This window comes from Sphaerulina musiva, assembly GCF_000320565.1.
Source record: "Sphaerulina musiva SO2202 unplaced genomic scaffold SEPMUscaffold_8, whole genome shotgun sequence".
Lineage (NCBI taxonomy): Eukaryota > Fungi > Ascomycota > Dothideomycetes > Mycosphaerellales > Mycosphaerellaceae > Sphaerulina > Sphaerulina musiva.
Genome location: NW_016017390.1, coordinates 385926 through 413923, shown reverse-complemented (window position 1 = coordinate 413923; position 27998 = coordinate 385926). Strand labels below are relative to the sequence as shown.

Sequence of the window (27998 nt, the reverse complement as noted above, 5' to 3'; positions counted from 1 at the left end):
TCTTCATTCATGTACACATATATATATCTTTCAACCGAAAATCTTCATTCGTTCACTCATTCACAATGCTCCTCACCCTCCTCACTCCTCTCCCTCCCCCCTCCACCTCCCCGACGGCTCCGTATGCCTCACCTTAACCTTCACCTTCCCCCCAACCCTCCCAAACGCCTTGAACCCCATAGGATGATGAAGAAAAGACATTCTCTTCTCCACCCCTCCACCTTCTTCCACCGCCGCATCAACAGAAGAAGAAGAAGAAGAAGAAGAAGAAGAAGAAGAAGAAGAAGTAAAACACTCCGTCCGATCCTGCGCAGTCCCACAAGTCGCGCCTCCACAATCCGTCTCACTCGCAGCAAGACATTCCAATCCAGCATCACAATCCGAATTTTGCACACATTCCCTTCCGCAGGCGCCATAATACGAAGACTACACCCCCCACCCATCCAAATAATTAGCATCGAAGAGATGATACGAAAAAAAAAGAAAAGAAAGAAAAGAAAAGAAAATACAAAACTTACGCAAAACCCCCCATTACCCGTCGTAAGAAAACATCCACAAACTCCCCCTGCAGCAGCATCCGGTCCCGCATTCGGGCCACATTGTCCTTCAAAAGCTTGACCGGGGCCAAGAGGGGTGCAAGAATTGATATTTGCGACGGTGGCGATGACGGTTGTCGTAGTCGTAGTCGTAGTGAGGACGACAGAGGTGAAAGCTGTCGTGATCACAGGAAAATTGACGGTGCTGGTGATGATGGGAGAGGCTGTGATTGTTATGGTGAGGGTTGTGGAGGGATAGGAGGTGCTAGAGAAGGAGGGGAGGATGGGGGGTTAGTGTTGGGTTACTCTCTCGGTTGTTGGAGGGGATGGATCTTTTTGACTTACGTGGTGGTTTGGGATGTAATAGATTGGGTGACTGTGCTTGTTGGACTGACGGTCGCTGTGGGAGTGGTGGTGATGGTTGTCACGGAAGGTTGGATCAGGCAAGTGCATACTGTGGCAATGTATGCTGCGGATTGGCTGGCTTGCAGGCTGCTGAGAATGGAAGATTGTCGATCGATTGATGAGGTTGTCGATGAGGCTGTCGATGAGGTTGTTGATGAGGTTGTTGATGAGGTTGTTGACGAGGTTGTCGATGATGTGGTTGTCGATGAGGTTGTCGATGAGATTGTCGATGTAGTGGTCGACGATGATGTCCTCGATGAGGTTGTCGACGAAGTTGTTAATGAGGTCGTCGATGTGGTTGTCGAAGACGATGTTCTAGATGAGGTTGTCGACGAATTCGTCGATGGAGTTGCTGATGGGGTCGTCGATGAAGTTCTCGATGAGGTTGTTAATGAGGTCGTCGATGTGGTTGTCGAAGACGATGTTCTAGATGAGGTTGTCGACGAAGTCGTCGATGGAGTTGCTGATGGGGTCGTCGATGAAGTTCTCGATGAGGTTGTGGATGGGGTCGTCGATGTGGTTGTCGATGATGATGTCCTTGATACGGTCGTCGATGAGGATGTCGTCGTCGATGTGGTGGTCGACGAGGTTTTCGATGAGGACGTCGACAATGATGTCGTCAACGAAGTCGTCGTCGACGAACTCCTCGACAAAGTCGTCGAACCCGGAAGGATGATAGGAAGAATAATCCTACCAGAACGAGTAACAACCTGTCTCTTCTTATTCGGATTGGACGCAGTAATAGTAGCAGAGATCGTAACAGTAGATGTCGTAGTCAAACCATTCGTGACGCTGCTCGTAACCGTGACAGTCGCTCTGGGCGTGATGCTGACTGTCGATGTGAACGTTCTCGTTGTGCCGGTGACGCTACAGAATTTCTCCATCAGTATAAAACAAAAAATATTCACACAGCTCTCAATCAACAGTGAGACGGAACTCACGTTACTGATGCTGTTTGGGCGACCACTTGAGTAGTCACTGTCGAGACGATGGTGCTGATGGTCGACGTGGGCACGGCAGCACCACATGTCTGGATAGTCACGTAGCTGGCAGAGCAGAGAGATGAGGCCGGGGCATAACCATTAAGACTGCTCGCAATACTAGCTTGTGCCCCAGGGGTGCATTGAACAGCCGGACATGATGCTGAAGATGTCGTGGTCTGCGCCCAGGCCACCGATGTCAAACTGAAAAACAGCGATAAATGTTGCGAAAAGCGCATGATGAAAGAGTATCTTGCGAAAGCGAAGGAAACAGTCTGTTTGGCATTCGACCTAAGAGCAGGCAACAAGGGGGTTCATGTAGGCTGCAACAACGAAAGATCGAAATCACAATTCTCATGCTCACGTCGCCAGATCGTGTCCAAAGTGGCGGAACTGCCGTGGCGCGGACGCGCGTGGAGGCGGGATGTAGCATCAATGTCTCCGAGAAGAAAAGCAGTACCACAATCTGAAGACGACGTTATCATGAATGGCTGCTATGAGAAAGTGTGAAAGGATTGGCCCAACCACAAAATGGAGGTGCTGTCAAGGGTGATCAGATTCCCCGATAGGCATCTCCAGTGACCTCGGAAGCATATTCCAACTGGTTACGATGTTGACAGGACGTTCGTGGCTAGTTGGAGTGACACAACTGGGGAATCTTCAGATCTACGTGGCTGAGACTGTGCCAGCCCCAGCGTTAGCGCGCCATGCATACAAATGTCCACGTGCGATCGTTTACAAAGATCAGGTGAAAGATGTTGGATCAAAATTAGAGGAAGGAAGATGCATCTCTTGGTAGCGAAAGCCGATTAGCCGTTTGGCTTCTATCCCGGTGCCGCGAGAAGGGACGTGTACCACAAGAGAAGAGCCAGCAGCGCAAGAATCCTGCCATTTTCGTAAGTAGTGCGCGAAACGCTTGCAAAAGTACGCTGGCTCTCTGGGGCTCGCAAGAAGGAGCACCAACGCGCTCTTGAAGGACTCGGTGCTGAGGCTGGGTGCCACTCCCCCCTCTCCCTCGTTCGTACAGTTACTAACTACTGCGAGTTTGTGAAAGCAGCTACACATTCGAGAAAGTGGCGCCTGAGCTTCTGGATAGGTCTCAGCTCTGCTGCACCGCATCGCTTGATATCGTCGTGGCGTTTGTGCCGTCCATTTCCAGTCTCTCTATTGTCTTGCGAACGCGGTTCGCCCTCGATCGCAGATACTGCATGTCTTCAGCAACTTCTTTGATGTCCATGTGAGTCTCCCACAATTCCTCATCACTGAGGTCCCGCACAGGGAAGTCAACATAGACTTCTTCGGCATTGAGCCTGGAATCAGCTGACATGAGCTTTTCAGCAATGCACTCCAGGCTATCCATAAAGCCCATGAGATTCGCAGACACCTTGTCGCGTAGCAGCACTGGAAGAGCGAGGTAGCGGGCGAACAATGCGCGATGGAAGTCATCGATATTGGAATATGTCAGGAAGACACGATTCAGGTCGCGTTGGACTTCGTCCTCCGTCAGTGTTGGTACAGTTGTGGAAAGGCCTTCTGTGGATCCCTTGACTCTCGCTGCTCGCGCTGTTGCGGGCCATGGTGTAGGTGTGAGTGGCTGAAGGTAATCTGGTTTTCTGGCTGTCGTCTTCGTGTTCCAGAAAGAGGCCAGGAGCCTAGATAACATGGCGACGGATATGCAGACTTGGAATCACCGTGCTGCTTTGGTCGTCCAAGGGTCAATGAACCTGTCTGGGAGGTGTATGCTTGCTTCTCGCAACTTCTTATGCAAACAAGCACAGAATGCAAGCATCCCAACGAGTATGGTGAATGTCTCAGCAGACTCTGCAGTGCATCATTCACCACAGTGACTACGTCCATTGTTTGCGTTGCTCCTCACCCAGTGTCCTCCCTATCGTGAACAAGGACACTGCCGGTCTCACTCGGGAAAGACGTGGCACTTGGAGTTTGCATGGTGTAGATTGACTCCTGAGTACCGCCATGGGGCGAGGGATTCTCCCGACTATCAGGACTGCGCCATAGGACAGATCCAAAGCTCTCCTGACTTGGAGCGCTTTCCATCAGGTATGGTGAAGCGAAAGCAGGCGTAATATCTTCTCGGGCAGTAACGGAGCCTCGAAGACTCGACTGCGGTGACCAAGTGCGAGCTGATGAGACAGCTGCAGAATCGTCTCCTGCTTGTTCCGTCAAAGGTAGCACCGGTACATCCAGTACAGCGGCATCATCGTTCGTTTGAGCCCGTATTTCGTGAACGATATCCGGGTTCAGGGTAGTCATACCAGCAAGAAGTTGTGCAAAAGTGGTCATGAGTTTGTCGAATCCATTCACGGACACAGGTAGAAAGCCGAAACGAGCTTTCTCATACTGGGATACAAAGTTTTGGCCCAGACTTGGTGGTTGTACGAGTCCCAGATAGCCCAATTGCGTCAGGTAGTCACGTAAAGCCATATTCGGGGGTCTAGTCAAGAGGCCTACTACAGCGGGATCGGCAGCACGGGGCGCACCTTGCACCGGTGTCATGGTGGGATCGGGAGGCGCAAGAGAAACAGCGCGAGCCTCGATCAGATTGGGAAGCTCTGCGATCACGTCTGCGAACTGCACATCAGGATTTCGGTTGTCGTTTCGGTGACTGGGAGACGACCATCCAGGGTGCTGTATGTCGCCCCACGGCGGATGGGCTGGATCGATTTGTATCTCGGAGCCGACCATGCAATCATTGACGTCAAAACTCTCCGTTTCCATTGGCAAAATGCCCTCCTGACGGGCCAGCAAGATCTCTCCGTACAAGTCGCGCGGTCTGCTCTCCCAGGCCACAATGGCGCTCCGATCCAGCTGCTTGACAATCATCTTCCGTACCGCCTTACCCACCTCTCCTTCCTCGATGGGCACATAGGATTTGCCCACGTCCGACAACACTCTCTTGTTGGTGTACAGCCTGCTGCTGTAGAGGCAGACGGCGATGATTGCAGTGAGGATAATGACGCTGCCGATCATAAAGGTATACTGGAAGGCGTTCTGGGTCAAGGAGGAGTAGATCATCGTAACGGGACTGATGGCGAGGAAGACCAAGGTGAGCAGGTAGAGGGTGGTGTAGGTCAAGCTGTAGAAGACGCGGAAGATGGGAATGCGGAAGGGCAGTCGGCGCCGACGGGCTCCCGTGGTGCGTGCCATGACGGTCGTTGGTGAGATGAGGCGCAGCTCGAGGGCTGCTGGTGATGGTGGTAATCACATACTGGGGAGTCGATGTTGTTAACTCGTGGTGGTTGTTGTTATTGTTATGATTTGTGTGGGGGAGTATGTCGGGTACGATTGACGTAGAACTAGCCCGTCTCGGATGCCTGGTCGGCCCGGGGAAGGGGGCCGGGGGAAGTGGCGAGCCACTATGGGAAGAATTATGTGTGGGACGATAGAACTAGTATCGGTACTCGCTTAGCACCTCAGTCACTACTTGACCGTCTGATACAACATCTTCGTATACAATATCTTCCTCCAGTCAGCGATAGTATAATCACTCTGGGCCGATATCCTTTATCATTCCCGGATTTCACTCTCGAAATATTCACTCACCATCAAGATGCAGTCATGATCCAGGCTTGTTCTAGCGCCGTCGGGAAGCGTCCCGTCTTTCACATGCCAGTCAGACAATACTAAGCAAACGCAACGCTGCATGTGAAGGCATCTTTGTCCGCCAATTCCATACCAGAGCAGTCCTCATACCTAATTGATGCGCTCCTGACTCGACGACGACAACGATAATAACGGGTGGAAATGGTCGAGCTACGCGAAACAGATGCCGAGGACACGCTCGACGAAGCACTCAAAGATGACGATCGTATCGAAGAACTTCCTTCCGACGACAATGACTCCAACTATGAAGACGTCGACTCCGACGGCATCAACGGCGTCCCTTTCCCCGGAAAACCCTTTCTCTATCCCAAACCAGCAAACTTGCCGCCGTGGTATCTGCACCGCGACATTTTCAATCTGTTCCCCGATGACCTGAAGACGACGACGTCTGAAGCCCAAGAAAAGACAGAGAAAGAATGTCTCCCACTCTTGACAGGCGATCAAGCTCTGGGACTCCCTCTCAATAGTCACGGGATCCCTCACCTCAACCGTGTCAAGCATGCTGCGTTCTTGGAGGACTGGATCGACGAGCTCCCCGGACCGTATGTCGCCATGGACGCCTCTCGTCCGTGGGTGTTTTACTGGGTCATGGCCGGTCTGTCATTCATGGACAACGATGTCACGCAGTACAAGCAACGATTGATGGAGACTGTCATGCCGCTGCAGAACCCCTCGGGAGGCTTCGGCGGTGGACATGGACAATCCAGTCACTGTGCCGCTACATATGCCACTCTCTTGGCACTCACAGCGGTCGGCGGTCTGGAAGTAGTCGATCGCAAAGCCATGTGGCACTTTCTCGGCCAAGTCAAAGAAGCAGACGGAGGTTTCCGCATGGCGATTGGTGGAGAAGAAGACGTTCGAGGAGCATACTGCGCTATGACCGCCATCACTCTTCTCAACCTTCCTCTCGAACTTCCTCCTGATGCACCGGCTCGTGCCGCTGGCTTGACTTCCTTCCTCGACGGACTCGGAGACTGGATCGGAAAATGCCAAAGCTACGAAGGGGGCATTGCGGGCGCACCTACCAACGAAGCTCACGGTGCTTATGCGTTCTGTGCACTGGCTTGTCTGAGCATCATCGACGCTCCTTACATCAGCATTCCCAAATACCTGAATGTCGAAGCGCTGCTGACCTGGCTCACCAGCACGCAAACTTCACCCGAAGGAGGTTTCGCAGGACGAACCAACAAGCTCGTCGACGCCTGCTACAGCCACTGGGTCGGCGGATGCTGGGCACTCATCCAAGCAGCCATTGCCGGAAGTACCAACAACAATAACCACACCAGTACCAAACAAATCCCTCTATGGAATCGTGTCGGCCTGATTCGATATTTGCTATGCTGTGGACAACAGCCCGGAAAACGAGGCGGCATGCGAGACAAGCCTTCGACCCGACCAGATGCATATCACACGTGCTACTCTCTCGCGGGATTGAGTGCTGCGATGAATGACTTTTGCTATAATGATGTGCAACACGGTTCTACGACGGATGAGAGTGGGAGATTGACTGCTGCGTTTCAGTGGACAGCTGCAGCACCTACTGCCGAAGAGAGAAAGGCTTTGGTGATTGATGTGGAGGATTTGGTGGTGCCTGTGCATCCCGTGTTTGTGCTACCGATGGGCGTGGTGGAGCAGGCGAAGATGCAATTTCACAAAGGTGGATTTTGAGAGAATTGTGCAGGAAGTTTTGAGCTTGGACAAAGAGTCTAGGAGAGGCGACTGTAGCTAGACATACTGTACTGTGTGTGGATTTGTTCAATACCTACTCATTGAATCCCACAAAAGTACATGTAGTCATAACCAGAAGTCTCCCATCCATAACGCCCGAATCATTCCTTTCCCACTACAACTTCCTCTATCTTCTCCAAAAAGACCTCTGCCTACCTCACCTCACCTCACCTCACCCCAACCTCTGCAACCCCCCCAACCTCCTAACCGCCCAAGCCCCCGCGACCGCAACCGTACTCACCACCCCCATAACCATCAACATGCGATCCGACACAACAGTTTCCTCCCTCACCCTCCCCACATACACAATCTCATCATTTTTCTTTCCCTCTCTCCTCGCAACTTTTTTCTTCTTATCATCCCCATCCCCCTCCCCTTTTTCAAACCCCCATTCCTCCACCTCAAACTCCCCCAAATCCACCTTCTCCACCAATTTCTGATACTCCACCACCGATCTCGAAAAATTATTCACAATCACGCCTTGATCATTTTTATACCAACTCTCCACCTTCTCATCCCAAAACACCGAATTCCTCAACTCTTTCTGAATCATCTCATAATACCGCTCCGTAACATCTTCTCTCGGTCTCAAAGTCGTAACCACCCCCCCTTGTCTTTTCGCGTCAAGAATCACGCGAATCAAAGCATTTATATATCGCGATTGAGCTTCAATCATCAAAATGATGGAATTGTGGCCGAGATTGGTGTTGGGGCCGTAGAGCATGGCGAAGTTGGGGAGAGAGGGGACGGTGATTCCGTAGAGGGCTTGAGGGCCTGCCGAGGAGGTGGAGGACCAGGTTGAGGAGAGGGGGATGCCTGAGGGGCCTGTGAGGGTGAGGGGGTGGAGGAAGGAGGTTGTGAGGAAGCCGGTGGCGCAGATGAGGAGGTCGAATCCGTCGTCGTCGTCGGAAGAAGAGGAGGAGGAGGAGGAGGGAAGAGAATCGACGATTTTAGTTTCACTCCCTTCTTCTTCTTCATCACGGACTAAAATCCTCCTCCCCTCAATCCTTTCAATCCCCCTCGTCTCCAAAAAAACATTCTCCCTCGCCAACGTGGGAAAATAATCATCTGAAATAATCAACCTCTTCGCCCCCAATCCGTATTTCGGCGTCAATTTCTCCCACAAATCCTTTCTGTCCGGTAAATTCTCTCGCAACTTCTCCCGATGCGCTGCCATGTACGCCTCCGCCATTTCCGGATTCGAATAATTAATAAACTGAAATTGTTCCTCTCGAAAATCCATCTGAGTCGCTCGTTTACGAGCCAACACTCCAGGGATATATTTGTATATATTCCGCCACAAGGGAGATACGGGTCCATCACCTCGCGGCACAACCCAATTCGGGGTTCGTTGGAATAGCGTGACAGATTTCGCTCCTCCAGCGACGAGTTCGGGCAAGATTTGAACTGCTGTACAACCATTTCCGATCAAAGCGATTTTTTTATCTCGAAAATTATACGACCAATCCCAACGAGCCGAATGCATTTTTTTGCCCGTAAATTCTTCAATTCCAGGAATTGATGCTGCAGAAGGATATTTTGGAATATTCAATTGTCCAACTGCACTGACGAGAAAATCTGCTTGAAGCGTATATGAAGCGTGGAATTCGGCTTCTTTGCTGCCTGCGGCCGTGGAGACGTGGACGAGCCATTTTTTGGTTTCCGTGTCCCAGGTGGCGCCTGTGACGGAGGAGTTGAAGCGGAAGTGAGGATAGAGTTTGTATTCCTGAGCAACGTCGGTGAGGTAGGCGAGGATTTCTTCTTGCCCGGGGTATTCGCGTGTCCAGTTGGGGTTTTGTGCGAAACTGAGGGAGTAGAGGGCGGACCAGACGTCGCAGCAGCAGCCGGGGTATTTGTTGTCTAGCCTGGATGATGAAGAGGAATGTCAGCTGGTTTTGGTAGATCAAGTAGAGAAGGTATTGAAGAGGTATATTTGAATAATACATACCAAGTCCCCCCCACGCCCGCACTCTTCTCCAAAATAACAAAATCTCTACAATTGTTCCTCTTGAGTAAATCAATTGCGACGCAAATTCCAGAAATTCCTCCTCCGATAATCACTACTGTCGCTTCTCCATGCCGCCGGCGGTGCTGGTCTTCTTCTCCTGCCATTGTGTATATCCCTCTCGTCGGTCGCTTGTGAGTATGTGAAAAGGTACCCGATGGTTTCGACAAGTAGGTAGGGCAGTACCAGATATATCTACCGAAAAAGAAAATCTCCGGTAGATGATGTATTACATACGAAAAGGAGGAGGAGGAGGAGGAGGAGGACTTCGGTAGAGGAGCAGCAGCAGCAAGAAAAAAAGAGGGGTGTCTCACTATCAACTCTACAGTTACCCTCGGGATCTACATTCTACAGTCCCTAGCTGGTATCATGCATTATCGTCCTATCATTCTACCTCATGCATCTAGGAGGTATAGAGGGGGGGGGTGAATACAGTCTACTAGAAACCTCCAAACTGTACGCTGTTAATAAGAGGTAGCTTGGCTTGCATGAGGATTACGTAGATGGGTAAGGGAAGGGATATGATATCTCGCAAGGGTAAGTTCGTTGTCTTCGGCAAGTGAAGTTGGAGAAATATGTGGAGAAGAAAGAGGTTGAAACTTGAAAGTTCATGTAAGTGAAGGGCGGGGAAGTTGCACGTGAGGGAGTTCCGTAAGGTCAGAACTTAGCATAAGGCTGCATAAAAAGAATGCATAAAGATTGTGCATAACTTCCCTTCCTACCTAGGTACCTACAAATAGGTATCAAAACCCCTGCCCCCGATGCCATTTCTCCTCCCAACCCTCAAAAAACGGCGTTTCCTCCAACGTCTGCACCTCCCACTCCCCCTCCATCAACCCCCTTCGAATCTGCTCTCGTTCACACTCCTCCAAATACGGAATCACCACATGTTCCGTATGCCACGTATCCTTATACTCCATCAAATTCTTCTTCCCCTCCCTCAACACCTTCAACACCAACGAAGGAACCCTCGGCTCATCCTTAAATTCGGCAACAGGTGTAAAAATCCCTTTGAAATTAAAAACTATCGCGCCAGAAAGTGGTAAACGACGTAAAGTTTGCCAGTCGACGCGGAGATGGATATCAGAGATGGTATGTGAGGGATTTTGGGCGAGGCGGAGTTTACTATGAGGGTCTCCCGGAGGCATATATAACGGTTTGTGGATTTCCAAACCCCAGGAGCCGCGTTGGATGGGTTTTTCCGTGGGCGTTTTGGAAAAGTATCGATCCATGGAGAATTGCATTTTGAGCTGGTAGTCGGGTACGGGAGAGTGGATGGCTGCTAAAGGTAAACCCATTTTGTTGCCTAATGTCCACCCGAGACTGGACATGACCATGCCGGCGCGGAGCGTGTAGAGTCCTGTTTCGGGATCGCGAAGCATAAGGGCAAAGTCTTCGGGGATATTGTGCAAGAGTACTTCCATTGGTGGTGTGGATTTGAGATTTGTTTGCGTATGCAAAATTCCATTCCACAAGACCGAGCGATGGGTGTCGACGCGAAAATACTGCGGATATCGCGCACAGAGGAATTGCACGCACATTTCCATGAGCTCTTTGCACGCGATTTCCGATCCGGGGAGAGTCTGCAGTACCATGGCGCCGTGCTTCTCAAAGAGCTGCTCTCGTGCGCGGATCGTGTCCACGTACTCTCGGTGTAACTCGAGCCACCAGTCCGGTTCCATTTTCGTGAGAGACATGGTCTGGTGGTAGGCCCACCGAAAGGGTCGATAGGGTCGAGGCAGTGCTGTGTTCACGTCGAATTCGAGGTAGGCGGCGGGAAGAGGGACGCCGCTGAGCGTGGCATAGTCGGGAAAGTCGCCCAGTCGCTGGATTTCTTCGAGTGTGAAGCCCGTTGCTGTGATGTGCTGAAGATGCTGTGTGGGATCTGGCGTTTCCTTGTCTGGCAGTAACTTGTTGTAGTTGGGTGGGCGGAGCTGGGTGTGTGGCTTGTCCAGGAGGAGGAGCTCTTCCAAGACATGTCTGCGACTGGGAGGGAATGCGGTCGTGTAGTCTGTTGTCCCTTGACATGGCTGCTGCTTCTCATCGGGGAGCCTTTGCTTTTCTTCCGCCGACAACTGTCTTGGAGGCGTACTAGCTGTAGATGTCCTGTGGTGCTGCACACCCAATCTGTCCAGCAGCTCGTCTCGCACATTGCCATTCGCGAAGGTGTACGAGAGGTAGCCGAGTATGACTAATGATGGTATCCCCAGCACCAAGAACCACATGTTGGCGAGTTTTTAAGGAGGTATACTGATGTTGATGCACTCTTTCGCAAAACCTCTCGTAGAAGCTGAGCTTGCACAACAGTCCCTATACCGGGGTTATGGCTCAGAGTACAAGGCTAGGTAGGTATGACTTCAAGATGAGTAGGTAGTTGGGCGTGCATATGATTTCCATAATCAGCAACGGTCGAAATCCATCCACTTCCCCCGTAGTAGCTGTATGTCCCACCCATATACAGGTACCTTATACCTGATATGCATGATACAGCAACAGCTCCGCAACGATAAGCAGCGCAGCACAACGAGCAGGGAATAGAGCTCAGGGAAGCTGGGACGAGCATCTGGTGCCTCAGGCATCAGTCTTTCGACCAATTTGGACATTATTTCCCACGCTAGTAGCTAGCTCAGAGCTCAGCTGGCCTGTTACCCTGTATACAGTCAGGTATGCCAGTATCATGTACCTTATGATGTATGGGGCCAATCACTGCTGTCATATCCTATCACGGTTATCGTTGTAAGCACTGAACTGCCTAGGTAAGTACTAAGCGTAGTCTTGTTATCATTGTCGAGGCTCCGGCTTCAGACCAACCCGACGACGATACGCATTGAGAATATCCACGTCTGGAAAGCTTTCCTTCGGCTCCCACGTCGTCTGACTCTCATCAAATCCCGCCCATTTGACACGATATAGCATCGTCTGTGGCTTGCCTGGATGCGTTCTGGGGTCAGACATATGGTGAGCTAGGATCTTCTCAATCTCCCATCCCTCATCCTCACTCTCACTGATCTCCTCTTCCACATTCATCTTCTGCTGCTTGTTGCCACTGAAACCCACTGTCGGAGGTTTGGTAGTACTGGCCGTACTTCCCTTGGTTGCCAACGCTGACTGGGAGGTGCTACCAGAGGCAACGACGGGCACCACTATCGTTGGACTCCTGCTGGCCTGCTTGTCTCTGTCCAAGCCGACTCGCTTGCGATAATCGGTAATTGTGCTCGGATCAGAGAAGCTCTCTGCCGGCTCCCAGGTCAGATCTTGGTGCCCCTCCCATTTGGTATGGTACAACATGACAGAAGGCTTGCCCGGATGTGTTCTCGGATCGGACAATGTGTGACCAACAATGGCCTCGACGAACCATTCTCCTTCTTCCAAATCAGAGTCATCGTTGCCATTGTCGTCATCGTCGTCGTCGTCGTCGTCGTCTGTCACTCTCTTTTCAGTAGCCACAGGGTTCATGATACTGGTCTTGCCTCCAATCATGGTCTTTCTCATAATCGGTTTCTGGCGGTCGCTCCAGGAGTCATCAGAGTCCGATTGATCCTGTTGAATGGCAGACGACTTCAAGAATGAGGCTAAAGTCACCGGCTCTGTCGACGACTCGGAGGAGCTGCTCTGCGCAGTCGGGTTCAGCATCGACGTCTTGGGCGGCGACTTCAACATGCCTGGCCGTAGTGCCTGAGCGCGATCGTCGTCCAATGCCTCTATTGTCGAGGCCACTAGCTGGTTGTCGAGCTTCGGTATTCCTGAGAGAGATTTTCTGCTCGAGGGGCTCATGGAACGATACTCTCGAGATATGTCGTCCGCAGAATACTCTGATGCCAACTTGACTCGCTTTGGCTGCTGCTCGTGAGAGATGCTCAATCTTTCTATTGAAGGACTCATGCCATCGTGTCTTCCATCATGCGACTCATTTTCTGCACTAGGATCGTACTTCCAGCCAAGAGGCATAAGCTCTTGAGTCACGGGATGCCGTCTGCGCCTTCCACGCTTTTCCGATCGCAGCCCTGTGAAAAATTCCTTGGCTTGTCTCGCCAGGGCAGGACTTTGACTAATTCGCGGCTCTGGGACTTCCTGCGGCACCGATTCTTGCAGAGGAGATAGTGGGAGAAGTTCCCCGGTGATTGGATCACGCTTTCGACGTCTGCGCTTCTGAAGCTCGCTAAATGCCGGCCCAGGAGCACGAGATACAGAGGGAAGTCGTCCTTCTTCCGAACTTTTCATGCCAGTATCGCCACTATCAGGAACTTCCTCGTCACTGAGAGGCAACAGTTCGTTAGTAATGGGGTCACGTTTGCGCCGACGGCGAGGTTTCTGTAGCTGTTGGAACAAGTGCTTGTAAGTAGGGCGGGCTCTACCAGCACCTCCTGCAGATCCATTGTGATCGGCTTCGTCAATGTCAATGTCAATCTCCTCAAATTGGGGGACAACTTTCTGCTTAGTTCTTCCCTTATGGCGCTCCCTCCGCTTTTCCTCCTCTTCGGCGGCAGCAGCAAGCGAAGCATTCAAGACCTCGCGTTCTTCCTCGAACTGCTGATGCTCGTATCGCTCCAGCTCGTAAGGTGAAACGTACTCCAGTATATCATGTAGGCAGACATCGTCAACTTGGATATCTCCGACTTTCAAGCTATAAATCGGCTGCTTTCCAGGTTCTGCAACGCGACCGACTATCCGGGCATTCCTGGGAGCGGTATCCGATGGCTTGAAAGGTAGTGGTCCCTCGCCATAAGTTCTTGGCTTCACAGCCCGTTTGCCTTTGTGGTTATTACTGATTGTACGTTGTGGTGACCGCTCTACCACAGCATCATCGAACACCAGTCGCCTTTGAACCAGGGGTTGCTTGAAGACAGGAGTTTTGTTCCGTGCCTGCGTGACTTCCAGACTAGGCGGCATAGTGCAAATTGCCCGTCCCGGATCAGATGTTGGGACCAGATGTTGCCCGACAGCAAGCCGACAGCGTAGCGTTCTTTCAGCCAGGAGCGCGATATGCGCAGGAGTGGTGTGGATGGCGCTCAATGCATAGCTCGAATGTTCCACAGAAGACGTGACATTTTGTGAATTAGTCAGGCCTTTGGCGTTCGCGAAGTACGCGCCATCGTAATATCAATGGAAGTGGAAGTAGGTGCCCTGAGGATGCGCCACTGCGGCGCCAGTACTAGTAGCGACTAGCGTGTCTGTTACCGTTACTAACTGATATCACTGATTACGTACTGCCGCACCGGCCAGACTGCCGTCTCTGCCGCGGCTGGAGATGGACCTCCTCCTAGCGACAACCACGACATGATGATGTCTCTTTCTTTCTTCCACACCTTCGCATCATGCCGACTCGTGTACTCATAGTCGGCGCTGGCGCCATCGGGGCTTTCTACGGATCTCGACTCGCCACGGCCGCAAACACCGCAGTCTCGGCGCTGTGTCGTTCGAACTTCAAGGCCGTCAAAGCTAATGGGTTCAAAGTGACTTCGCCCAAGTATGGCGAACAGATGTTCAAGCCAGAATACGTTTTCAGCTCCCCGGAAGATGCCAGAAATGCCCACGTGAAGTGGGATTATCTGCTCGTGGCGACCAAAGCTTTGCCTGACGTGAGCGATGACTCTGCTCTATTGGAAGGACTAGTATCGTCCGGAACCAGCATTGTGCTCGTGCAGAACGGCTTAGGCGTAGAAGCGCCTTACCAAAAACGCTTCCCCGACGCTGCAATATTGAGTGCTGTCACGATCGCGAGTGCTGCACAGCCGGAACATGGGGTTGTTGCTCACAATCGCTGGACAAGAATATCGATAGGTCCATATCTGCCCCATCTCGACCAGGGCGGATCAGGACCTCAAGAAGGCGATGGCACTGCTATCGAGAAGAACGGCCAATTAGTGAAAATGCTGCACGAGGCTGGTATATCAGACGCTGAAGAGTACGACCACGCAGGTCTACAATTCGTCCGCTGGCACAAGATCGCCATCAATGCGGCCATGAATCCGTCTTCTGTTCTCTCGGGTGGATGCGGCAACCAGGAAATGTCTCTTGATCCAGAGCTATCTCGCCATCTAACTGGCATCATCAACGAGGTCTTGGACACAGCACCGAAAGTACTGGGCAAGTCTCTACCTTCGAAGCTGGCGACAGCAGAAAAGATTATTGCGTCGACGCAGCGCAATAGTTCCGGAAGCAAGCCGAGTATGTGGGGAGACTGGTCCAAGGGTGCAAAAATGGAGCTGGAAGTGATACTGGGGAATCCGATTCGGATCGCAAGAGAAAAGGGCATTGAAATGCCGAGGTTGCAGACCATGTATGCCTTGATCAAGGCGGCGCAGAACAACAGGGACAAGGCGAAGACGAAGAAGGATAGCAAGTTGTAGACTGTAGCAGCTACAACAACACTACAACAGCAGTCGTCTCGACACGATGCATCGGATGTCTTCCCGCGGTCTGTTAGTTCACGTCCTGGCAGCAAGTAGCGCATGCCACAGGCACAACTGGCCGACCAACAGCGCCGGCCATTTCCTGTCACGCACGGATTGGTGAGTATAATGCTGTACCTCTGTCTTTTTAGCGCCTGCACCATTGAAGACGTCGTTGGCCTTCGATCAACATGTAAGGGAGCGGTGCGGCCACTCGGCGCTCGGGAAGCGGACAGCAGGTCGCCGTGAGACATATGATGCAGTCCGAAGATCAAGCCCACATCACCTGACGATCCTAGACCAGGTTGGGTCCATGCACGTGTGAGCGTGGCCGCGGGTACCATGTAGACATTGGTATAGAAGCATCCAAGGCATCATGTGCCCGCAGCCATTGGCACCTTGAATGCTCACCATACATCCGCACCATGACCACTTCTACACAGGAGAGCAGCGGCGGCGGCAGCAGCAGCAGCAGTAGGTCTAGAGCAGCAGCAGGTCGACTCGGGTGGAACTAAAGGAAGCGCATCGCATCGCGTTCCCATCCTCCCATCCTCCCATCTTCCCACACATCCATCCCATCCTCTCCTCTACCCTCCTCTCCTCTCCTCCTCCCTCTCCCCCCCTTCCCCCTTCTCCCTTTCCCCTTCCAAGTATTCCCCCACTCCCGCTTCGACCTCATCGAGCCCATCGTTCTCTCGCTCACCAACGCTCCAAGCGCTCCTCTCGTCTCCTCCTATTCATAGCTCGCGTCAAATTGCCTGTCACTACCACGTGGCGCTCGAATCAGACAAACAGCCTATACTGGCCAAGAGTCTAGATTGTTTGGGGAGAAGTGCGACTCCCAAGACATCCGAGTGACGAAACAAGGGGGAGGTAGAAACACGACGACGTCAGTCTCAAGCCCGGCAAGCTGCAGCACCACACGCGAACACACAGACACACAGACACAGATCCCGACACATACACACACATACACACACATTCCAGAGTCCCGCCTGCCTTTCCCGCCCGCCCTTTGCCTGTCCTGGCCCTTTCTCTGTTTGCGTAACGGCCGTCTCCTGCCACCCCACTCCAGCCCCAGCCCCATCCCGCAACGCCTTTGTCTCTGGCTGCGAACCCACACCACCGCCCTGCTTGAAACCTCGCACACCGGCGCACTCTATCACCACCCGTCCACCCACCCACCTACCAACCTGCCTACCTGCCTACCTGCCTGGCTGCCTGCCTACCATAACAGCCGGTCTGCCTGCAGCCATCCTATCCCTCGTTGCGCGGCCTCGCTTCCGCGACAGCAACGTTGGCACCCTCGCCTTGTCTCGCCTCGCCTCGCCAGCCGTCACCTGCCTTGTTGCCTACCATTGGGGGCTCCAAGCTGTCGAAGCTTTCCTACCAGACCAAACCGGTTCAACGCACCGCAACGCTCCGCTCCGCTCCGAACACGTTATACTGCTATCGCCGGAGCACGGCACTGCACTGCGACGAGGAGCAGCGCCGCAGTCGAAGTGTCAGACAGCTGTATGCAGTCTGATTGCGCGTGGCAGCAGCAGAGGCACATCACTGTAGCGTGCTAGCGGTAGTGGGATTGAGACAGAGCTCCGTTAGCCTGAACGTCCCGACGCTTGAGGTGCACATTGTGAAGAAGAAGAAGAGAAGAAAGAAGAGAAGAAAACGAAGAAAGACAGTCAGGCAGCTCGTCTTCTCACGCGGTGCTCTTGTGTGCGCCATTGTCGTGACTACCGCTCGTGCCGCCCTCATCCCAATACACCTGGCTCGCTTGGTCACAGTAGCCTCTCAAGATCAATCAGTCGCACCACTCCGCCTCCGCATACACAATACCTGCGATACATTGGCTACCCACGGGTCCTGCTATCCAGGTCCCTGCGTGCCACAGAAGCGGAAAGGACCAGTCAGTAGCAACGACACTGTAATGCCGTCTCTCGGATTCCTCAAGAAAAAGCGCACCAAGGACTCCTCGCAGGGAGCCGAAGGACCAACCTCGCCTACAGTCGGCTCGCCACCGATCACGCCCTCTAGTACCAAGACCAGTGAGACCATATTCACGGATCCCGACACGTTGCAGCGGTCGCAAACACAGCAATCACACAACACTCCGGCTTCCCCGCAAGTGGCCTCTCCCACTCTCACTACTTCGCCTACCACAAGCACCCACCAGACCAACGGACAAGCTATGGGCACCTCCGTACAGCCGAGCATCGCCAATCTGCTGAACCAGCCTGCGCAAGGCACGGCGCACGATTCCGCTTATGCCTCGGCGAACTTTGGGAGTCAGCAAGCTGTGCCTCAAATCAATGCGCCGTCCCAAAAGCCCACTGTAAACCCTTTGCGTGAAACCAAAGGCAAATATACACTTCAGGACTTTGTGATCAATCGAACGCTAGGCACGGGCTCATTTGGGAGAGTACACCTGGTGCAGAGCAAGCACAATCAGCGCTTCTATGCGGTCAAGGTGCTGAAGAAGGCACAAGTTGTCAAAATGAAACAGATTGAGCACACAAATGACGAGCGGAAGATGCTGCAAAGATGTAGACATCCCTTTCTGATTACCCTGTGGGGGACTTGGCAAGACTCGAAGAACCTGTACATGGTCATGGACTTTATTGAAGGCGGTGAGCTTTTCAGCCTGTTACGGAAGTCGCAAGTAAGTCTGATGTTTGTAAAGATTGATGCAGTCGTGCAGAGTTGACATGGACTAGCGCTTCCCGAATCCTGTCGCCAAGTTCTACGCCGCAGAAGTCACACTCGCGCTCGAATACCTCCACAGTATGAACATCATCTATCGCGATCTCAAACCCGAAAACCTGCTTCTGGATCGGCATGGGCATATCAAGATTACTGATTTCGGGTTTGCCAAAGAAGTGCCGGATATCACCTGGACTCTTTGCGGCACTCCAGACTATCTTGCTCCTGAGGTAGTAAGCAGTAAAGGATATAACAAGAGCGTGGACTGGTGGAGTCTGGGCATCCTCATTTTCGAGATGCTGGCAGGATTCACCCCTTTCTGGGATTCTGGATCACCACTGAAGATCTACGAAAACATCCTAAAGGGTCGTGTCAAGTACCCGCCTTATATTCATCCCGATGCGCAGGATCTATTATCGAAGCTCATTACTGCTGACCTGACCAAGCGACTCGGTAATTTGCACGGAGGGAGTAAGGACGTGATGAACCACGCATGGTTTGCCGAGGTGACCTGGGATCGACTGGGGAAGAAGGATATCGACGCACCATACGTGCCACCCATTAGAGGAGGTGCCGGTGATGCCAGTCTCTTCGACAAGTATCCTGAAGAAACAGAAGCATATGGCGCCGCAGGCGACGACCCGTAAGTGGTATACGCAGAAGACGCCTTGACGGTGTACTGACCTTTGTTCTAGATATGGGAAGTCGTTCCCCGACTTCTAAGCGCAGCCTAAGCCCTAACACTAGCTGAACCTAAGCTTTCCGAAGCGATACTATTGCCACTTACAGAACCGCTGAGAGCCCGAGAACACTCCTTGTGAGGCAGATAGTGGGTATATCGAAGAGAGTCAGAGATACCGTGCACGATACAGCTTCTTGCACACATCGTGGTGGACACTGCCATCTGGATAAGGATAATTAGCAACGATTTGAGAGCGTTTGGAAAACTGGCGGGTCTGGGAAGACATGCGAGACACATATCACTATGATGGGCGTGTAGCGGGAAGCGTAACATGGACGATGGATGAACTCTGTATGAGGGATTAGCATGAGCTGTTTATGAACAGTGATCCGAACCCCAAGGAGGCAATTGAACCACCTTAGGCGTTGAAAGCCTCCGAGCAGTGCTTGTCCGCAGGAGATGGAGACGAGAAAAGTAGTTGCATGGACACCTTTTCTAGAGCTCCTCTCCGGCTGCAGGCTACTACATCCTATACGCCAGTGTGAGCAACCAGACAAATTCAATTTTTACTTTTAACAAGCTCATCTTCCATTACCAATCAACTCAATAAATTTATCATCCTCCTCTTTCAATACTCTCTATGCTATGAATGCATAATGGCATCTAGAGAGAGAGAGAGAGAGAGAGAGAGAGAGAGAGAGAGAGAGAGAAACAGAGAGCATAGATAACATGACCTCCTCTACTACACACACAGTCAAGAACAACATTCGACTACACGTACTCGTCATTGTCATATTCATATCAGACCGCCGAGAGAGGTCGGGTAGGTCAGTAAGAGAGTCAAGGTAAAATAAAAAACACACAGGTATGGTAGGTAGTAGTGGTAGTGGTAGAGAAAAATCTCATCAAGTAATACCCTCCTATCATCATCGCTTTACCTATGGATCAAAGTTTGCAAAAAAATAAAAAAATAAAAAATGCTATGCCGTTCCTGGGCCATGGGGGGATATGGTGTAGTGTGAGAGACCAAAAAAGAAACAAAAAAACTAAACTCCTTCAAATGCTCTTTCTTCGTCTCAATGTGTCCCAATGTGTCAATGTGTCAATCAACCACGCCCAAAGGTATATGCCGCAAGGAAAATGATGAATGCTGCTGCCATGCGCTTTCTTCTATCCAGAATGGATCAACCACTCTGTAACCACCTCCGAATCCAAACACCAACCCGCCTAGGCCGGAGCGATGTTCTGGCGCCATCTCTCAATAGAACTGGCTTGAGCTGGGTCTGCATATGTAGGCGCAGCCGTTGCAGGTTGCCCAGGATGTAACATTTGATGTTGTGGAGCATAGCTGTAGCCAGTAGGCATCATACTAACGTGGCCACCTCCATGAAGCGCATAGTACGCAGACGGATTGACCATCTGTGGTTGATACTGCTGCATGTACGGATTGCCCATCATGTTGGGCTGGGCTCCATACGCGCCATAATTCATTCCCGCAGTAGGCGAAGCGAAGTAGCCTTGCCCGGCGAAAATGGGCGTCGTCAGTTGCGAAGGCTGCGGCGTTGCAGCCGCCGAGCCGTTGTGCCAGGAAGCTGGATTGAAAAGGCCATTTGCGGGGCGACTCTGTTGCTGTTCTAAAAGGCCACCATAACTTGTTGATCTGTTCGGAGGGGCATGCGAAGCGGTGGTGTTGACGCCAGAAGTGCTCCTTGCGCCTGCAAAGAGACCATTGGCAGGTCTACTAGACTCATTACCGATAAGACCTCCAGGCTCAGCAGTGTTCCGCGGACGTGAATCGACCAGTGGCTGAGTGAGGTTGTAACTCGAAGCGCGCATATTATTGGCGAGCAAGTCGTGTTTATGCCTGGCTTGGTGCTGCTGGTTGGTATGGAGCAAAGTGCCTTCAGCGGCTTCAATGTCACGTGCTTTGTGAGGCAGCGGACTAACAGGATTCTCTGCAAGCAGGTTGGCCATACTGGACACAGAGCGCAGCATGGAAGGAGGCCTGGGGCCTTGCGATGGATGCGACTCGCCTGACGCTTCCCGCTCTCTTCGGAGACGTGCAGCCCGCTGCCCGAGAGTCTCTTCTTCCTCACCGCGCTTCAGAGATGCAGCTTCTTTCAATGTCGATCGATCCGAAGCAGTGGCATCAGGATTGGTCACTTGCAGCCCACCGAATTGTCCCAGTAACTCGTCAGTGAAACTGCTATCCGGTGGTTGGCCATCTTTGTGGACGTCGGAAATTGCGCCCCCGAGCTTCATTCTCATGCCTCGCTGTCGCAAAGTCTCGCCTTCATGTTCGTCGTCCTCGACAGGCATATCGGGCTGGCCTGCAAGGTGCAGCTGTGACATTGTATGGCCTCTGTTGAGGGGCCGAGCAGATGGGTTCAATCGCGCCCTCCGATGCCCGAGAGGCTCGTTCTCCTCCAACTCGCGCCTGTCCATCAGGCCAAGCGGTCGATTCCAGTCACGCTCGTCTCCCATCTTACGATGCCCGTTGCCTTGCTTCGAAGGATAGAGCACACCGAGTGGTACGTCATCTCGGCCATCATCGCTATTGTCATCCGGGATCCCCTGATGGTCCTCCCAAGCCAGCGCAATCTTCTTCTTCTGCCGCTTCTTCGCTTCGATGGCTTCAACTGCATCCAGCTGTAGCAGAGTACTATGCATGCCATTCGGAAATGCGGTCGCGGCGGTCTTGTTTCGCGACTTGAGCTGTGCCTTGCGCACCTGGAGCTCGGCCAGAAGTGTGGAGGGCTGCGCGAAGACAGGGTCATCGTGGTCCCAGTCCTCACGTTCCTGCTCGTCCCGGAAGTCCTGATCAACCTGCTCTCCCTCGGCAAGGACTCTTTCCGGTTGTTCAGTTGCGCTAGATTTCCGCTGGTCCAGTTGATCCACAGCGCTAGGATCCGAATTCACAGCCTGCACTACCAGGCCAGATTGCCGTCTCGTCATATCATTGATCTGATCTCCTGATGTCCTCACGCCACGATCCACGGTCAAGTCGTCGCCAGCACTCATTTGTCCCAGACTCATCTGACTGCGTCTCTTTCGTAGCTTGTTGCCAGACCCGTTCATGTCGAGCATACTGCCAGGCCGCGTCTGTTCCTGCGCACCGGTCTCACCATCCAATGTCGTGCTGTTTCTTCGGAAGAAATTGCCAATGCTGCTACTGCGTTTCTTCTTTAACGTTGCTTTGGGTGCTTCTTCCTTCCTCTGATCCAATGTAGTCGATGTGCTCTTTCGATTGTGCATCGGCTGCTCTGGAGCATATACACTTTTTCGTACGTCTCCCGCATAAGGATGATCCGTGAAAGCAGTTACCGGTGCATTGGCCGAAGACTGGAGAATGGCGTCCAGTGTTGCAACGGCCGATCCACCCTGGACTCGCACCTCGTGCTCAACAGGCTGTTGTTGGAAGTACATGGATGCACGCAATTGTGGTGGAAGACTCGGCGGATTGGCCATACTCATCCTTTGATTGAGCATGCCTCGAGGAAGCTGTTCCTCGTCTGTACTTGCCACTGATCCCGATCGGCCTCTCCCACTCGCTGCCTTCTCCTTGTCCTCCTCACCAAAGTGTATTGGCGGTATCCAGGGCGCTGATTCTCGATTCTCGCGCGGCATGGCTTGTAGCATCTCGGATCGTCTCTGGGCCTGGACGTGTGCGGGCGGCAGTCTCGAGAGCCTTTTCGGCAGATTCAGCATTCGCGGCACTGGTGCAGGGTAGTAGACCATATCTTCGCCCGGCGGCGGTGCTCCCAAGGCCATGGACAGAGGCCGCCCAGGAGAAAATGAACGTTCAGACGAAATCGGTCTACTCTGCGGCTGTGGCTGCATCATCGATGCCATATCCCCAAGCGTGCCTGACGACGTCCTTGCAGACACTCTCCGAATCTCCTGACCATCGTGGTCCACTTCAATATACTCTTCAGTGTCAGGGCTGTAGTGCACGCCATCAAAGTCCTGGAAGGCGGCCTGGGCCTCCTGGAAGGTGTCGGTGGAGGGCCGTCGCTCTCGTGGATCGTGATCCATGATGAGGTCCTCTTCGATGGGAGGCGTCGGTGGTATGGTAGCGAGAGATTCTTCGATCTGGGCAGCAATGTGGTCGTAACGGCGGACAAAGGAGGAGTGCGATGCCTGTCGCGACAGTAGTGATGATGATATGGCGGGGTCCTGTGAATAGAGTGACGCACTACTGGGAGCCGATGGGCTGTCCAACGGTCGTCCTTCGTGTCTACGAACACATTCATGCAAGGTCAGCACATCCTTCACCACGGCGTATGAGACATTCCGAGCAGACTCACAGCGGCTCCACCATCTGGCCCAGGCGCGATGTCTTGGACCCCGAGGCTGCGCGGTGGATCGAGGGCTGAGTCCAGCTCGAGCCCGAGCGCACACTCCCGATCGGAGATATAATACCCCCAATGGATCCGGGCGAGGTGATGTTGTTGTTATTGTTGTTGATGATGCTGTTGGCGGTGGTAGCGGCGGTGTAATTGTTGTTATGATGCTGGCCTCCCCAGCGCGCATCTACGACGCTGCTGGCATAGGAATTGGCACGACTAGTCGTCGTGCTGCGGCCACTGGCACTGTTGATCCTCCAGGGCGCCGAGGGCGGCAGAAACTCTCCCTGATGGCTGCTCTGGATTGAGTTCTGGTGATGAAGTGAGTTTTGCCGACTGCTGCGACTGCGACTGGCACTGCGCTCTCGCAACCTCTTGATCTCTTCGCCGATGTCACTCCCGCCAGCCGACAGCTCCTCCGCGCTGCGTTCGAGGCGCTCGATTGCCACCGCCCCCTGCGCCAGATCCGGCAGCGGACTGCGCAGCTGCGCATTGGACACTCGGCGCTTGATGGGGCTCTCCATCATCGCAGGGACACCACCTTATCTCGCGTGCGGTGACATTTCTCCGTCTCTCTCTGGTCCCCCGTAGAATACAGTGTACAGATAGGTACGGGAGGATGCAAGAGGGAGAGGTACATGTACATGTAGTGGTCGGTGGTGAGAAGAGAGTCCAAGAGAGGCTGACAGGATGACACGCGAGCCTTCGCTTCCACTGCAGTAGTGCTGCAGCTGGCACTGGCTGTGACTCTCCATCTGGCTTCAACTTCCCTGCTGTCAATAATCACCAACATGCCCTCATCGCCCAATCTGGAAATAGCGTCGTGCGCAACAAGCACTTGGCCGCGGACGAAAGGTGGCGATTGGCGAAGGCTGAGTGCATATCTTTACATCAAGAAGTCTTGTACCGTCAATATTGTTATCGTGGGCAACCTTTAGCGGTAGTACTGTACCTAAGTACAGTGGTACTGACTGGTACATCACTTCTGCATATTACAATCTATCTGATGATATTTCGTTCCAGGTTCTTCCCCCCCCCCTCCCACGCATTACCTAGGACTACATGTACTTCAATGTGATTGTGACCACCTTACCTAGTATTATGCACCTCTGGGAAATGAAGGGTGCCATCCAGTACTACCTTGCCAGCCCACCGCCGCCTAAAGAACCGAATGCCTGCCGTGCGCATACAAATCCAAGCACACCAAGACCTGGTTGGCATCACTCACATCCATCGCACAGACACACACAGCAGCTTTTACCGGGTCAAGCTTTCTGCGCTCGGCAATCATCATGGGTTAAAGGGTAAATTGTAAATCAAGGTACACCGGGTCCGGGCGGTCCGGACGTAGTTGATTCACGGGGAAAACCCCTTCAGGCTTAGCGCCTTCCGCTTCGAGATGCTGGCCTCTTGGCCAGAACGATATCTTCAGATTCTTCACTCTTCAGCTCCCGAGTCCCAACCCTCTCTTCCTCTGTCCATCATTCGTATTCCTCCTTCAATCTCACGGCCTCTTTGCTCCCGTAACTCCCCCTTTCGATATTCTGATCTAGCAACGATTAGCCGAAGAAGTTCGCAATCACTGGAATGGTTCTCGTAAAAGTCTGGAGTGCCTGATTGTATTCTTCCGCAAGATGTCCAGGATAATCCCCCATCGAGCAACACGAACCATTCATCTCTACAACCACTTCCAGGAACCCAACTTCTTGTGTGAAGGAAGTTCCCAGCTGAGTCCAGTCGTTTTACAGACGTGCGTGTCCTTGCTGCCTACACGTACTACTCCGATCACCCCGGTACGATACGATGCGTCGGGATCTCACACTTTTGAACGCGAACTATATGCGGGCACAGAAGATGGATATGAAATATTGATGACATATCGATATCAAAGCCTCGATGTCTGTGGATCTTGCGAGCGTCTTAAGGTCTGAAGCCAATGGGAGTGTTCGGGCCTTGGTGTTCTCAGCGTTCGCGGAAGATCAGGCAGCTCTCTGAAAACGGGGTCCGTTGTGCGAATACAGCCGTATTGTTATCAGCCTGGAAAGATCTGTGAGCGATGTAATACAAGCCAGCGGCATGGATGTGAAGATCTAGATGTATGCTTGCCCGACGATGTTCTGGTGCGTGTCGCAAATGATATTTAGCCGACAGACATCGCTGTGGTCAATGGCAGCAAGTCTCGCAATATCGATGTAGAGGACGCCTTGGACTCGTGCTTTGAGGCTGTCGCAATAACGCGGGGCCAGACCTACGATGATTCTGTCTGCGACTCTTTTTCTACGATTGCGCGCTAATTGAAGTAGGAAGTCGCGCGCATCCTCTTCATCTATTAGGACGCTTATGAGCTCAGTGAGCGCTTGATGACGATCAGAATGCACTGGATAGGCAACCTCGTCCAATCTCTCTCCAAGCTCTAACCAGTATAACGGCCTGTATTGTAGCAAGCTGCGCCAGAAAAGACTCCCGTATCGGTAGCGCAGGACAATCACCTGGCCAGTCGAGACACTCCCCCTCCGTCCAGTCCCCGAGCAAAGAAAGACTCGCTGATGTGCATTATCGCCAATGAGACTTCTCACACGAAATTCAAGCGCCCATCGAAATCCTTTCACGGTCGAGTTTTTGCAAGATGTCGATTTCGTCCTTCAAATCATGCGTAACAACTTTTCTGTGCTTGCTGATAATGTTCTTGGGTATCCGGACGGGTCTATAGCTCGCCGAAAACGAAAGTTGCCCAGAAGACGTGAGAATGTCCGCCGAGAAGAACACTGACTGCCCTGTCGTAATATACCTGAACAAAAGAGTAGTATATTTCTGATATCCGATCAGACCCTTTGGCAAGTAGCCAAGAACACTGTGTTGGGACTGTTTTGACGCTCCCGTAGGGAGAGGGCAGGGGGTAGGCGCCGCATCTCACCCAATCGGAGCTCGAGCCGGAACGATACCTTGTGCGGGAGGATCGGAGACTTCAGCATATACTCCGACACTCGCTGGTTCGGACGTTACGTTAGGCCGATTGTGAGATCTTTTACCATATTCTACTATACGACTACTCCAATAACAATGGCTGGCTATACTCTCTCGGATGCTGACCTTCCGCCTGCAGGAAACGAGATCACCACATCTACAACACGTCGACGCAGGAGAGTCTCGGACGACGATGGTGCTCCTACGCAGAAACAGAAGCGCAAATGTCGACAACCCTGATGCTCACCAGATCAGCTGTTAAAAGGCTACCCTGTGCCGGTCGGTATAGGCACGCGTGCCCTTTTGATATTCAGGTATCATTGTTGTTCGGTATTCTCTGAAAAAGGAGAAGAAATGATAATCATATTGCCGCCCTTGCCGGCACGCTCACTGCAAGGAGAACATAGACAAGCAGATTTGCTATAGAAGCCTTTTTCCTATACCGAAGACAAGTCGATCGAAAGGAGGTACGACAGTATAATATTCGAAAAGATCAAAGCCAAAAAGTGTAGATCGCAGCATTGCATCACCCATATGTATATACACAGAACACTATCATTACCACCACCCCGACCTCCTCCACTTCGATTTATACAGCCTTGTCGAAAAGGTCTTTCGTTCTCTATGATACTGCCGAGCAAGATAATAAGTATCCACTTTGTCACGTCAACGCGGAATCAATAGTATACCCGTTCCCTCGTACCGAACAAACCCGAAAGTTGACAAACACGACGTATACTAGAATTTGATCAACAAGTGCAAACTTACTTTTCCTCTTCGAGCCTTGCTCTTGAGCTAGAATATATACAAGAGTCTATATACCTCTCCTTCCCTACCTCCCTTCCTCCTATTCTTCCTCTTTTGTAACGATATAGGCGAGCTATATATTATCTGATCTCCTACCTATATACTTTCGTATTTGCCTCCCTCCCTCCCTCTCCTCCTCCTTATAGATAGGTACATCTAGATACTCACATTTCACCCTCTAATCTAACAGTCAAAAAAAACTTCCTTCCAACATCTGCTTACACCGCTGTTATTATCTACCTCCCTACCTACCTACCTATTTACCTGTACCTAAAACCTCGATCGTCCCGTATCGTAGCGCAGCGTAGCGTAGCGTAACCGTAGCGTAACCGTAGCGTTATCGTATTCTAGCGCATCAAGATCTGCAACTAGTCGTCGATAATTGTACGGAGATTAAAGTTGAGCGAAAAGAAAAAAGGTAGGGTAGATAGATGGATACTATCGGAATACCCCGTGTGTATAGTCCGTCCCGGAATCGCAAACCCTCTCTCTCTCCCTCTAGGAGGTAGGAGGTAATTCTTGCTTGACTAGTTAGTTGTATTTCTATAGCAACACGATGTTACACGCGCTTCTTTTTTCTTTTTCCCTTTTTTTGTTTCGCTTAGGTAAAGGTAAAAGTAAAGGTAAAGGTAAGGTAGTATTCTCCTTTTTTTTTCTTCTTTTTCTTTAGTATAGCCTGCAAGGTATCCCCCGAATTAACAGTACGTATATAGAATTTCTCCTCGTCGTCGTCGTCGTCGTCAATAACGAAAACAAAAAAAACCCCCCCAAAAAAGTTTGCTACACTGTAGAGAGAGAGAGAGAGAGAGAGAGAGAGAGAGAGAGAGGA

At 52.1% G+C, this 27998-nt stretch overlaps 10 protein-coding genes across 10 annotated transcripts; 3 read left to right on the top strand and 7 right to left on the bottom strand.

The window, feature by feature from the left end:
* Positions 1-4: 4 nt before the first annotated feature.
* On the bottom strand, positions 5-2183 carry SEPMUDRAFT_134807 (uncharacterized protein). Its single transcript, XM_016902663.1, has 4 exons — positions 1883-2183; positions 882-1808; positions 519-801; positions 5-426 (listed from the first exon to the last, which is right to left on the bottom strand). The coding sequence occupies exons 1-4, from the start codon at positions 2158-2160 to the stop codon at positions 82-84; spliced, it is 1833 nt and encodes a 610-aa protein (XP_016758569.1). The 5' UTR covers positions 2161-2183; the 3' UTR covers positions 5-81.
* An 837-nt stretch (positions 2184-3020) lies between these two features.
* Positions 3021-3584, bottom strand: SEPMUDRAFT_109758 (uncharacterized protein; the record flags this gene model as incomplete). The annotated part of the gene is made up of 1 exon (XM_016900804.1): positions 3021-3584. One exon carries the CDS (start codon positions 3582-3584, stop codon positions 3021-3023), a length of 564 nt encoding a protein of 187 aa, XP_016758568.1.
* Positions 3585-4135: 551 nt separating this feature from the next.
* Positions 4136-5038, bottom strand: SEPMUDRAFT_13018 (uncharacterized protein; the record flags this gene model as incomplete). The annotated part of the gene is made up of 1 exon (XM_016902343.1): positions 4136-5038. A coding segment is annotated over one exon (903 nt), but the record flags the coding sequence as incomplete, so codon positions are not given.
* An 852-nt stretch (positions 5039-5890) lies between these two features.
* SEPMUDRAFT_27701 (terpenoid cyclases/Protein prenyltransferase) lies at positions 5891-7195 on the top strand (the record flags this gene model as incomplete). The annotated part of the gene is made up of 1 exon (XM_016908432.1): positions 5891-7195. A coding segment is annotated over one exon (1305 nt), but the record flags the coding sequence as incomplete, so codon positions are not given.
* Positions 7196-7429: 234 nt separating this feature from the next.
* SEPMUDRAFT_69582 (FAD/NAD(P)-binding domain-containing protein) lies at positions 7430-9385 on the bottom strand (the record flags this gene model as incomplete). The annotated part of the gene is made up of 2 exons (XM_016909867.1): positions 7430-9138; positions 9222-9385. 2 exons carry the CDS (start codon positions 9383-9385, stop codon positions 7446-7448), a joined length of 1857 nt encoding a protein of 618 aa, XP_016758565.1. The 3' UTR covers positions 7430-7445.
* A 636-nt stretch (positions 9386-10021) lies between these two features.
* SEPMUDRAFT_69578 (uncharacterized protein) lies at positions 10022-11503 on the bottom strand (the record flags this gene model as incomplete). Its single annotated transcript, XM_016909866.1, has 1 exon — positions 10022-11503. One exon carries the CDS (start codon positions 11501-11503, stop codon positions 10022-10024), a length of 1482 nt encoding a protein of 493 aa, XP_016758564.1.
* A 475-nt stretch (positions 11504-11978) lies between these two features.
* On the bottom strand, positions 11979-14208 carry SEPMUDRAFT_150550 (uncharacterized protein). Its single transcript, XM_016906253.1, has one exon. It carries the CDS (start codon positions 14166-14168, stop codon positions 12060-12062), a length of 2109 nt encoding a protein of 702 aa, XP_016758563.1. The 5' UTR covers positions 14169-14208; the 3' UTR covers positions 11979-12059.
* Positions 14209-14560: 352 nt separating this feature from the next.
* Positions 14561-15790, top strand: SEPMUDRAFT_150549 (2-dehydropantoate 2-reductase). Its single transcript, XM_016906252.1, has one exon. The coding sequence runs from the start codon at positions 14594-14596 to the stop codon at positions 15626-15628; it is 1035 nt and encodes a 344-aa protein (XP_016758562.1). The 5' UTR covers positions 14561-14593; the 3' UTR covers positions 15629-15790.
* A 1070-nt stretch (positions 15791-16860) lies between these two features.
* SEPMUDRAFT_89541 (Pkinase-domain-containing protein) lies at positions 16861-19633 on the top strand. Its single transcript, XM_016910501.1, has 3 exons — positions 16861-18329; positions 18385-19013; positions 19066-19633. The coding sequence occupies exons 1-3, from the start codon at positions 17598-17600 to the stop codon at positions 19091-19093; spliced, it is 1389 nt and encodes a 462-aa protein (XP_016758561.1). The 5' UTR covers positions 16861-17597; the 3' UTR covers positions 19094-19633.
* Positions 19634-19771: 138 nt separating this feature from the next.
* SEPMUDRAFT_150547 (uncharacterized protein) lies at positions 19772-24036 on the bottom strand. The gene is made up of 2 exons (XM_016906251.1): positions 23360-24036; positions 19772-23289 (listed from the first exon to the last, which is right to left on the bottom strand). Exons 1-2 carry the CDS (start codon positions 23923-23925, stop codon positions 20280-20282), a joined length of 3576 nt encoding a protein of 1191 aa, XP_016758560.1. The 5' UTR covers positions 23926-24036; the 3' UTR covers positions 19772-20279.
* Positions 24037-27998: the final 3962 nt, after the last annotated feature.

Coding starts and splice junctions, on each gene's coding strand:
- SEPMUDRAFT_134807 (XM_016902663.1), bottom strand. CDS start 2,160: ATGCGCTTTTCGCAACATTTATCGCTGTTTTTCAGTTTGACATCGGTG. Junction 1,809..1,882: donor GCCCAAACAGCATCAGTAAC/GTGAGTTCCGTC, acceptor GAAATTCTGTAG/CGTCACCGGCACAACGAGAA. Junction 802..881: donor ATTACATCCCAAACCACCAC/GTAAGTCAAAAA, acceptor CTCCTTCTCTAG/CACCTCCTATCCCTCCACAA.
- SEPMUDRAFT_150550 (XM_016906253.1), bottom strand. CDS start 14,168: ATGCCGCCTAGTCTGGAAGTCACGCAGGCACGGAACAAAACTCCTGTC.
- SEPMUDRAFT_150549 (XM_016906252.1), top strand. CDS start 14,594: ATGCCGACTCGTGTACTCATAGTCGGCGCTGGCGCCATCGGGGCTTTC.
- SEPMUDRAFT_89541 (XM_016910501.1), top strand. CDS start 17,598: ATGCCGTCTCTCGGATTCCTCAAGAAAAAGCGCACCAAGGACTCCTCG. Junction 18,330..18,384: donor GCCTGTTACGGAAGTCGCAA/GTAAGTCTGATG, acceptor GACATGGACTAG/CGCTTCCCGAATCCTGTCGC. Junction 19,014..19,065: donor GGCGCCGCAGGCGACGACCC/GTAAGTGGTATA, acceptor CCTTTGTTCTAG/ATATGGGAAGTCGTTCCCCG.
- SEPMUDRAFT_150547 (XM_016906251.1), bottom strand. CDS start 23,925: ATGATGGAGAGCCCCATCAAGCGCCGAGTGTCCAATGCGCAGCTGCGC. Junction 23,290..23,359: donor GGCCAGATGGTGGAGCCGCT/GTGAGTCTGCTC, acceptor ATGTGTTCGTAG/ACACGAAGGACGACCGTTGG.